Source organism: Aquarana catesbeiana, linkage group LG06 (assembly GCF_042186555.1).
Source record: "Aquarana catesbeiana isolate 2022-GZ linkage group LG06, ASM4218655v1, whole genome shotgun sequence".
Taxonomy (NCBI): Eukaryota; Metazoa; Chordata; class Amphibia; order Anura; family Ranidae; genus Aquarana; species Aquarana catesbeiana.
The window spans coordinates 281,574,846-281,587,213 of NC_133329.1; the positions used below are offsets into that span (position 1 = coordinate 281,574,846).

The window sequence follows — 12,368 nt, forward strand, 5'->3', positions numbered from 1 at the left end:
CTGTCCTGTTGACTCGCTGTTTGCTGGGGGGCCCGCGATCATGACACAGATCGGAGAACGGGGAGATGCCTATGTAAACAAGGCATTTCCCTGTTCTGCCTAGCAACATGACAGGGATCTACTGCTCCCTGTAATCTGGAGCAGTGATCTCTGTCATGTTGTAGTGAGCCCATCCCCCCCACAGTTAGAATCACTCTCTAGGACACACTTAACCCCTTGATCGCCCCCTAGTGTTTAACCCCTTCCCTGCCAGTATCATTTACACAGTAATCAGTGCATTTTTATAGCCCTGATCGCTGTATAAATGTCACTGGTACCATAATGTTTCAAAATTGTCTGATGTGTCCGCCTGCAATGTCGCAGTCACAATAAAAATCGCAGATTGCCACCATTACTAACAAAAACAATAATACTAAAAATGCCATAAATCTTTCCCCTATTTTGTAGATGCTATAACTTTGGCACAAACCAATCAATATACGCTTATTGCAATTTTTTTACCAAAAATATGTAGAAGAATACATATTGGCATAAACTGAGAAATAAATTTGTTTTTTATATATTTTTTGGGGATATTTATTATAGCAAAAAATAAAAAATATTGCTTTTTTTTCAAAATTGTCACTCTTTGTTTGTTTATAGCGCAAAAAAATAAAACCGCAGAGGTGATCAAATACCACCAAAAGAAAGCTCTATTTGTGGGTAAAAAGGACGTCAATTTTGTTTGGGTGCAACATAGCACAACCGCGCAATTGTCAGGTAAAGTGACACAGTGCCGTATCGCAAAAAGTGCTCTGGTCAGGAAGGGGGTAAATTCTTCCAGGGCTGAAGTGGTTAAAAGTATTTATTTGGGGAAGTTACAATTGTACCATTATAATCAATGGCTGAAACTTGCATTGGGCTACATAACTCTCATTTTCACTCTCAAAAACACTTTTTAGCCCAGCGCTAATTTTGGTATTTACTATAACTCTTGGTAAAAAAGGCATGGGAGTTAAAATGAGAGTAGTTTGCATGTCTGAGCATGCTCAGTTGTGCTGGCACATCACTGTAAGAAAGGGGGAATTTATCTCTTCTCAGACTTTTAAAGATATTTCAGTGTTTTTATCACTTTTTAAAGCAGTTTAAAAGCAGATTATCTTTAAACAATATACCACATATTTAAATCCCATTTAGGCTATTATCATATCTTGTTTTAAACATTATTTCCATGTCCATTACTTCAGGTTCTAGCAGAGTAAGGGTTTGGGCGCTACCTGTTGTCTGGGAGCTATAGTAAATTTGATTTTTGGAGTATTTTTCCACCAGCGCTATAGTGAATTTAGTTTGGGTGCTAATTAGCGCAATAGCACTATTTTTAGAGTATTTAGCGGTGCTATTACATATTAGTGCTATAGTAAATGACCCCCATCGTGTTCATTTGCAGTGGTCGCAATGCTTTGCTTTGTGCCTACAATAACAACTATAACTTCTGTCACATTCAGTGGGCAGTAAGTCCACTGAAAATGACCCATTCAAGTGAACAGGGTAGTGCCGCTAATGCTTCACAACTATGTTCAATGCACCTGTGGTTTTTTTTTTTCTTCTGCATGACAACACTTAGGCAGCTGCTTCTGTGACTGCCTGTTGTCCCTCTCATTTCCTTTCACACTTTTAGAAAAGTGTTGAGGAGGAGTTTCAGAGTGCATCCCTTGGTTCTTTGTTACACTACCTTCCTTCCCTTCAGAAATCAAAAATGCTGCTTGCCCACGAACCCAAAACATGCACCTCGCATCTGCTGTTGAGTGTCCCAGGTCCTCTTGCTGTTACTGCTCATTATTTTTTTCTACAATTTGTCACTCAGGAAGCTTTTGATTATGTGCCTGCCTGCTCTCTCACCTGCTGTTTTTCAGACCTGAAGCACAGAGCTGAGGAGGTAACTCCCTGTAGGGGTCTGGTGAGTACATTTCAGGTAGAGAGGATATTATGCTGGAGGCTGTTTTGTCCAGGGGTGTTGGGGGAATTTTTTGTTAGAATACACTCCCGACTCCTGCACTCTGTGCCTTATGCAATCCTAAACTCTGCACACTGTACAGTATGCAATCCTGACCCTGCACTCTGCATTACTAATTCTTGACCAAGAGCAGAGTAGGCCCAAGTTTACTATAACCATAACCCATTAAGCTTCTCTAACTGATACCATAACTTGACCACCATTCGCAGTGGTGTCACTACACATGCGTATAATTACTCAACTCTAGGTGATCAAGGGTGTCCCAGGTCTTTCACAATCCTGGCAATGCTCCTGACAGCAACCTACTCAAATCCAGTTAAGCCCTCAGCACTCCACCCATGAGCAATATTTACTTCCTCTACAATCCCAAAATACATCACTCTCCTTAGCAGTGATGTACCACTACCACTACCTCTACAGAATATCTGTCAGAGGTACTTAGACTTAGACTGTGATAAGGACTGTAGAGGAATATCACCAGCAACTGGAAAGTAGAAATGAGAGGTCAAGGTAGGGGAACATTTTATATCATAGGATATAAAATTAAGTGTCCAGACATTTTTTTTTAAATCTCAGATGGCTTAAACACTGTTGCTGTGTTTAAATTGTGAGTGAGTAAAACAATGAGGACAGTCATTTCTAAAAAAAAGTTTCACTGATGGAAAAATAGCACATTTTCTTTAATGAATTCATGTTTAGCATACTCCTTTTAATATTGGTACCTTATTTTGTTAATGCTTCATTTTATTTTGATCTAAAAAATGTTAAATAGACATTATGACCAATTTGACTTTATTTAAGACCAAAGTGCAGAATGATGTGTTTTATTTAATAGAATTCCTGAACTCGTCTGAAGGAGCCAACTCTGGAGTTCATTGCACCCCAGTCAGAGTACCTCCTGTACTCTCCAGGTCTCAGGTAATACTGGCGCCCTCTGTAGTTGGGCTCATCATAGAAAATCCAGTGGCCTTCTAGTACATTGCAGGAATAAATATCATGATATCTAAACTCTTCGTGTACATGGGGACAGTCTTCAGTAAATTCCAACATTGCTCCACTGAAGTCTTCCTTCTCGTAGATCCTGATTCTGAAGGTGCCACGGTGCTGAAGAGCAAAAGGATATGTTTTTAAATCAGCGATGGTCTACTGTCTTGGCACACATATTATTAGGTACATGTAATTCTACAGAAAACTGTCGGAGACTGCAGACATGCAAGATGGGTGGTTAGAGACTACTGAAAGTTTTGAAGAGATGGTTAGAGACTGCAGACAGGCAAAAGGAAATGGTCAAAGACTGAAGACATGCCACCAGAAATGTTCAGAAATGGTAAGCATGCAAAAGGAGTATTTGGAAACTGTAAAGATACTTCAGGAGACAGTCATAGACTGAAGACACATTACATGAGGCTAATAGAGATCACTGCTATTACAGCCCCTTTGCTAATCATTGCATACACATTTGTGCTCCCTACAGCCTCCTTAAAAACGATGTGTGCCACAGCAAGAGGCATTAAAAAAGGATCAGAGGATAAAAAAAATAGGAAAAAGAAAGGCAGTGTAAAAAAAAGGAACAAAACAATTTATTTACTAGAACCCATTCTAAAGAATATATTTCCTATACTGGCTTAGGTAAGTAAAACACATACTACTACAGTATATGTAGGGGGCCTCAAAAGTTGCACAGTTAGTACTAAAGCGCCATGGATTGGCCAACATGGGTTTAGATGATGCTCATTGTTAATGTGTTATGAGAATACAGATTATCAATAGTAAACTATCGCTATGAACATTTCTGTCTACAACAATATTGTTGACTTCCCAGACATATATAGCAATCCCACCTTATAGACTTAGCATGCTGGTGTTAGAAGTGCTTAGCATAGAATTAATCAGTGGATTTTGGGATTAGGAAACTTTTAAATTTTCGGGTTTACAGGATATTAAATAACTGATTGTCTAAATAAAATTACATTTTATTAAAGCCTATTTCACTTTTGAAAGTAAGATGTGCACTGTATTGCACTGCACTGTTTCCTACTTTTTTAGCATAGAAGCATACTGCTTAACATTGGCTTGACAAAAATGAGAATGATATGCTCAAATACTGCATGATCGATAATGGAAAAAAGTGGGAGATCCGAAGGAGAGGTTAATGTTCTTATTTTTCCTATAAAAGTTGAGAGGTACTGTGTCTAAAAGAAGTACAAAAACACAGATTTTGATATTTTATTCATAATAGTGTCATCCACCTCTGGAATCTTCTTCCATGTCCTAATTTTTGTAATTAATCTGCCACATGTATCCAACAGTTAAAGTGGTTCTAAATCCTAAACATTTTTTACCTTAATGCATTCCTTGCATTAAGGTAAAAAATGTTTAGGCATCAATATTGGCCCCCCACTCCCCTTTATGCATACCTAAGCTCTCATTCATTCCAGCGCTGGGCAGCTCTTCTCTCCCCTCACTTCCGGATCTCACAGACTTTGCTCCAATTGCTGTCATAAAAAGCCAGTGCCAAGGGGGCGGGGACAAGTCAGGAGTGCGCCCGCAGGAGTGCCCCAATGGGAAGCAGTTTCCTATTGGGGGGACTAGCCACGAGGAGCCATTGGTGGACCCTAAAAGAGGAGGTTTGGGGTCGCTCTGTGCAATTCTTTTGTATAGACATGTTTGTTATTTGAAAAGAATAATTCCTTTACAACCACCTTAATCAACCAACATATGTTGGTTGCCACAAACGTTTACACTAATAACTGCTGTTCTACTACATAGATTAAGGTGCTCTATGCTCACCACCAGTTGCATACTATCCAGAATTTATAAACTTTATAAATAAGTTTTAACCTCCTTCCTAACTAACAACATGTGCTAATCAGATATTTAACTAGGAAATTTCCTCACTGGGCAAGTACTTTTTTGATACAGTTCCCTTTTTTAATTAAAGTTTTCTTTTAGACAAGTTTTATAATTTCTTTTGTTCCATCCCTGTATTATCACAAAGTAATCAGTCCTTCTGCAAATACCTACGGTAGTTTTAATTGGAGCAAAATGCACAACTCCAAATTTCAGTTGGAACTCCACTCTCAGGTTGAAACCACCTTGAAATCTATGTGGTGTACTTCAGACCCTCTTCCATATAACGATCCACAGGGACACTAGGCTGACCCTATTACAGTGTCTAATTCCCTGCCTATATGCATCACAGCAGAAATTGGTCACATATCTCTGTATCTCTGTTAAACGGGCCATAGCCCATGCATGGAAGACCCAAAGCTAAGTCTTCCAGGGGGTGAAGATGCACCTGACTGCAATGATGCTTCATGAACTAATGTCCAGTATTGTGAAGGATTTACATGCCAAGTTTCTCAAGATCTGGGAACCATGGATCTCTTATGAATTCCCTACACTCCAACCAGCCTGCTAAGGCCTTGTTTGACCGCTCCCCTCCGATCTCCGAATCTGAACCACCCTCCTCCCTACCCCTTCCCTCTTTTCTGTGCTCTATTCTTCCCTCTCTTACTTATTCTTTCTAATCTCAGGCAGTCACCACCCGGCAGCATTGGTTGCAGGAGATTTTGGGGACATGGCATGTTTACATTTTTAGTGTTTATTTAACATCTCCATGTTCCAGAATCCCTGTATCTTAATTGACTATGACTATACTCTTTATTGCTCTTTTGTAATAATTAACCATGATTTAGCCCCAGTGTGGGTGATTCCTATGCTTACTTAATTTTTTTTTTCATTTTCAAAACAATAAACATATTGAAACAGAAATCCATGTGGTGCTTGTCAACTTTTACTCATATATTTTTATATTCTTACAAATAATAAAGAGATGGTATGACAGAAAGTAATTATAATGGAAATATAAACAGAGGTATAATGTTATTGTTTTTCATTTTAAGGCAAAACAGCTACCAATAGGAATCCATAAAAATCTGAACCTCCACTCCTGAATTGGTACAATATTGTAGCCATTTCTTTCAGGGATGACTTGCTTTTTTTGATATTTATGTTATTATTTACTTGCATAAGCATTTTCTTGATGCATGAGTCTCATATAGAGTGTGCTCTCTTTTGCCTGAGCACATTTCTGATACTAGATATTTTATATTGTCATACTGTTTTATATATATATATATATATATATATATATATATATATATATATATATATATATATTACCAAAAGCATTGGGATGCCTGCCTTTAAACGCACATGAACTTTAATGGCATCCCGGTCTTAGTCCGTAGGGTTCAATATTGAGATGGCCTACCATTTGCAGCTATAATAGCTTCAACTCTTCTTTGAAGGCTGTGCACAAATTTCAAGACTGTGTTTTTTGGACAACTACAATCCTGCAATGCTGGTTTGTGCGATACATCTTCATGTCTTCATCCACCCATTGGTAACTATACCTCTATGTGTATGGAGATATAATTTTGCTCATCTCGAAATGCTATACTTACATTCTTTATATTGTCCAATGACTTTAATTAGATACTTTAATATTTTCCTAGAATATAAATCCCCCTGAAGAGACCGAAAAATCGAAAGGGTCAAAATGCATCGGGGTTTTTCATGTGGATACATACGTCATAAATACAATTGGCAAACCATGCTTGAACATAGGGTGTTCCTTGCTATGAGTGATGTTCCATGTTTGTTTTTGTGTCGCACTACCTATATTGATTTATCATTGTTCATTTGAAATTATCATTGTCTGGTAATAAATGATTTTTTATATCAACTACTTTTGTACAAATTCTCTGCTGCTAAAAAACCCCTGGGGAAACTTCCTATTTTTTTGTGTTTTTGGGAATGTTTGACAATTCTTCCAGAAGAGCATTTGTGAGGTCAGGCACTGATGTGGATGAGAATGCCTGTCTCACAGTCTCCGCTCTAATTCATCCCAAAGGAGTTCTATTGGGTTGATGTCAGGACTCTGTACAGGCCAGTAAAGTTCCTCCACCCCAAACTCACTCATCCATGTCTTTATGGACCTTGTATGTGCACTGAGGCACAGTCATGTTAGAACAGGAAGGGACCATCCCAAAACTGCTTCCACAAAGTTGGGAGTATGAAATTGTCCAAAATGTCTTGGTATGCTGACACCTTAAAGGGGTTGTAAAGACAGAAGGTTTTTTTTTATCTCAGTGCATTGTATGCATTAAGATGAAAAACCTTTTGTGTGCAGCAGCCCCCCCAACACTTACCTGAGGTCCCTCTCTGTCCAGCGATATCCACGAGTGTCTCAGCTGTCCAGATTCTCCTTCCTGATTGGCTGAGACACAGCAATGGCAAGCCAATCAGGGGAGAGAGAGGGTGGGGCCGGATCGGGGATCCGTGTCTGAATGGACACAGGGAGCTGTGGCTCAGCTCGGGTGCCCCCATAACAAGCTGCTTGCCTTGGGGGCACTGAACAAGAGGGAGAGGCCAGGATCACTGAAGAGGGACCCAAGAAGAGGAGTATCCGTACTGCTCTGTGCAAATCCACTACAACAGAGCAGGAAAGTTTAACATGTTTGTTAATTTTATGGGGGAAAAAAAGGAGACTTTACAATCACTTTAAGAAGTCCCTTCACTGGAACCCAGCCCCTGAAAAACAACCCACACCATAATCCCCCCTCCACCAAATGATTTGGACCAATGGGAACTTTATCTGGTGAGGTTCGGCACCAGGTGGCTGGGAACAGATGCAGCAGAGATCTTTGGAGTGGTGTCAAGTTCATTATTTTGCCCTTTTCTCTCTTACAGCATAAGGTAAGCTGGGCTCTTTATAAAAATTGTGTCTGCTCTACCACATTGTAAGCAGTTGCCCGTTGCTTGTCATTTAGTGTTGTGTACTTTTAATCTTATAAAACTTTAGGAATATTGCATAATTCACCCCAGTGTAATTTTGTAAGCCGAATAATTAAATTTACGAACTTTAAAATTATGGTAAATGTTTGTGTAACTAAATATTAATAAACCTCATATATAAATATGAAAGCAATGGTGTTGATTTACTAAAACTGGAGAATGCAAAATCTGGTGCAGCTGTGCATGGTATCCAATCAGCTTCAAACTTCAGCTTGTTCAATTAAGCTTTGACAAAAAACAACTGGAAGCTGATTTTTTTATATGCAGAGCTGCACCAAATTTTGCGTTCCCCAGTTTTAGTAAATCAACCTCAATGAATATTGTTTTTGTTATCTTTCATAACCAGTCCAATATTTGCTTTCATCTTCTAACCTGAACTAAATAAAAATATTTTTTAAATAAAGCTGATTGATGTGGGTAACATGCTGTCCCTTTTCTAATGTTCATATATGTTCTTTTTTTTTTTTTTTTGCTAATGCAAATAAAGAAAAATATACACATACTTGGAAGTGAAATGATAGAATGGGTTAGATAAAGGATGTACATGCTGGTGTAAAAAAAAAAAAAAAAAAACTATAATCGGCAGTGGCACTTGGAGTATAGTTTAATACAAAACATACCTGTGGAATTATGCGGCAAGATCTAATGGAGTCATTGTGACTTGTCCAGTGAGAGAAGTCAGGATATTCTCCCCTTTTCAGGAAATATTGGTTTCCCCTGTAGTTGGGGTGTTCATAGAGCATCCAGTTTCCATTCTCCACGCGGATAGAGTTGCAGCGGCTAAAAAAAGAGTTTAGCTCAGAGCAGTCAGAGCTGCACTCATAAGAGCGACCCTGGAAGTTTCTGTCCTCAAAGAAAATTATCTGGAATAGAGGCAAAAGATTCCACCTAAGAATGTTTATCAGAAATCACCCTTTAGTGTCACATAACAGATATAAATCAAGTACAGATTGAGGCTTTGGTGTAAAAACATAATTATTTGTCCTTGTGGGAATCATAATACCTTCTAACTGTGAATCCTGACATCAAAATTAAAGCCAGCCAAATTATTTAAAGAGTAACTCCACTTCTGTTGAGAAAAAAAGCATTCCCCTCTTGGTGATTTATGTTAATTACAAGGATTTTAACAAACTTTGTTGCAGATTCCTACCTTTTGTTATTCTGAAGAAATTCATATGTGTTTGTCTGTGTCCATGTGGAAAGTGAATCTAATGAGAGTGGTTTCATAATTATCAATCAGCTGCAGCACCTGCAGGGCTCTATTGAGGAAAGCTGCTGGGCCTGCATCCCTTTAGATGTGATTTCCTATTGGGAGTAGCTCACCAAAAATTATATTTTTGTTGCAGGGATGCCTGAAATCTTACTTAGTGCAGACTTCTGGGGAAATCAATGAGCCAATCACACAAGCAGGAAATTATGTTTCTGGTGGGCATTCTGTACACATTCTGTGTACAGAACACCTCCAGGGAGCTGCAGATTGCTAATTTTCCCCCCACAAAAGGGAGTTACCTTTTAATATAGCTACTTATCACTTGTAATTTTTTTAGAGCCAAAATTAGCTGTAGGATTTAAACTTTTATTAATGTTACTCTTGAACTTACTGGTACTGATGCTACATGCTGTGATACTTCTCCCTGGATATGTAATATTCCATTTGCTTAGGAGAATCTCCAATATGCTTTTAAAGTTAGACGTAACAAAGTAACAGATGCATTGCACCTATGTCCATGGTATCTATTAAAAATATGATAACTGCTCTCTTTGTGTTTTGAACCCATGACCTAGAAGCTCCCAGTGTTCCTGCACTTTACTCTAGATTAACTGTAGTTAGGCCCCGTAGGTCTACACTGCAAACTAGGGTTCAGTGAGGATGTAGGTGTACAGAATAGAACTGGAGCTTTTTAACCCACATATCTTGCAAGGGAATCCACAGTAGTAAGTGTTATTAACCACTTGCCGACCAGCCGCCGTCATTTTACTGTGGCAGGTCGGCACAATCCCACGAACCGTTGTAGCTATATGTCGGCTCGTGGGATCGGGATAGCAGGAGCGAGCAGCCAGAGGTCACTTCCTCTAGACAGTCCCCTCCCCTTTCAGTTAGAAACACATACTAGGGAACACAGTTAACCCCTTGATCGCCCCCTAGTGTTAACCCCTTCCCTGCCAGTGACATTTTTACAGTAATCAGTGCATTTTCATAGCACTGATCGCTGTATAAATGCCAATGGTCCCAAAAATGTGTCAAAAATGTCTGATGTGTCCGCTATAATGTTGCAGTCCTGATAAAAATTGCAGATCACCGCCATTACTAGTAAAAAAAAATGTAAAAATGCTATAAATCTATCCCCTATTTTGTAGACGCTATAACTTTTGCACAAACCATTCAATATACGCTTATTACGATTTTTTTTTATCAAAAATGTGTAGAAGAATACACATCAGCCTAAACTGAGAAAAAATTAGCTTTTTAAAAAAAAAAAAAATGGGGATATTTATTATAGCAAAAAGTACAAAATATTGTGCTCTTTTTTCAAAATTGTCGCTCTTTTTTTGTTTATAGCGGAAAAAATAAAAACTGCAGAGGCGATCAAATACCACCAAAAGAAAGCTCTATTTGTGGGAAAAAAGGACATCAATTTTGTTTGGGTACAACATCGCACGACCGCGCAATTGTCGGTTAAAACGACACAGTGCCGAATCGCAAAAAATGGCCCGGTTATTAAGCAGCCTAATCTTCCGGGGGGTGAAGTGGTTAACATTTTACACTTACATCTGCCTATAAAAAAAATTGCAGAGATCGTTTTTAAATTACCAAGAGATTGGAAAGTCTTTAGTAAATGTAGCAGTTTGCCTGATTGTAAGTGGCCTAGTAGAATTTAGGCATGGCAATGTGCAATGCCCCGTACACACGGTCGGATTTTCCAACGGAAAATGTGTGATAGGATCTTGTTGTCGGAAATTACGACCGTATGTGGGCTCCATCACACATTTTCCATCGGAATTTCCGACACACAAAGTTTGAGAGCAGGCTATAAAATTTTCCGACGACAAAATCTGTTGTCGGAAATTCTGATCGTGTGTACACAAATGCGACTCACAAAGTGCCATGCATGCTCAGAATAAATTAAGAGAGGAAAGCTATTGGCTACTGCCCCGTTTATAGTCCTGACGTACGTGTTTTATGTCACCGCGTTCAGAACGATCGGATTTTCCGACAACTTTGTGCGACCGTGTGTATGCAAAACAAGTTTGAGCCAACATCCGTCGGAAAAAATCCATGGATTTTGTTGTCGGAATGTCCGATCAATGTCCGACCGTGTGTATGGGGCATTACACAGCACAAGGCTATCAGCTACAATTAAAGAAACTTAAAAATAATATTACTGCAGTCAAGTTTGACCAACTTGATTTGCATAGTGTTTGTACAAATGGTGCAGCAGAGTGATTTTTTTTTTGCAAGTTTTAAGAAGTTGTGAATACCACCGTCTTGGCTTTATTGTATAGGACAAAAGTATAGTCTCAGGACATAAATGTATGTTTAGTTTATGATGAAAATCACCTAAATTCATGAGCCTATACATGACAGGTAATCTATTTTACCTGAATGAGCATTCTGAGGTTAAAGAGAAGACGGGTGTATAGTGTGAGATAAATGAATTAATTGTATAAATATCTACTGGCAAAAAAGATTTGCATATTACATAAATTATTTGGATAGATTTCATTCATGAAAAATATTTCCATTACAGTAACTATAAGGTCTAGAATGTGGAAACTTCTACCAACATCTACTAAATATAACAAAAAGGTACAGTGTATACATGTTAAAAGGTTAAAAAGTTATTTATTCTAGTCTCTATAGCTTACCTTTCCCATGGTGCTCTATAGCGGAGATACCAGACCAAAGTCTAACAAACAGAAACTGGATCTTCCTTTATATAGTGATTTTTTTAATTTGTGTGGAACCTACAGAATTTGCAGAAGAATAGATGCTGTATGGTGTAAAAAAAGAAACTGTATAGTCTGCTGTTTGAATGCCGGACTTAGGCTTGTGCTGACAAAGTTTAATTCCTGCCCTGAATGCATTTAGCCAGACACCAAAGCCAATTTTTACATTTGAAGTAGCATAAAGCAGGAAAAGAATATAAAGTGAATGACATTCTAATGCTGTATGATTGATGTGTTTGCACGTTTCATCTGTTTTATATATAGGATATTTGTGGCATAAATTTTAACAGAAAGTATTTTAATTCATATACTTTTTCATTTGTGTTTTATATTAAGCATAGTATTCCATCTATCAATTGGGAAAATTTGAATTAAATGATTACTTAATAAATATAAACTGAACAGATAAATTGTACATAAAGCCAAAACTTTTTTAGTTTTAGATTGAGTGGGAAATGGTTAAAATCCCTGTCATATTTTAATTGCTGTCTGTGCCCTAAAGATGAGCTATGGGTTAGATTGATCAGGAGTTTGACCTGAACCCAGCCTTTTCATACTTTGGCAA

General features: G+C 38.2%; 1 protein-coding gene across 1 annotated transcript; it reads right to left on the minus strand.

The window, feature by feature from the left end:
* Window positions 1–2,768: 2,768 nt before the first annotated feature.
* LOC141146802 (gamma-crystallin-1-like) lies at window positions 2,769–11,821 on the minus strand. Its single transcript, XM_073633410.1, has 3 exons — window positions 11,723–11,821; window positions 8,476–8,718; window positions 2,769–3,097 (listed from the first exon to the last, which is right to left on the minus strand). The coding sequence occupies exons 1-3, from the start codon at window positions 11,729–11,731 to the stop codon at window positions 2,822–2,824; spliced, it is 528 nt and encodes a 175-aa protein (XP_073489511.1). The 5' UTR covers window positions 11,732–11,821; the 3' UTR covers window positions 2,769–2,821.
* Window positions 11,822–12,368: the final 547 nt, after the last annotated feature.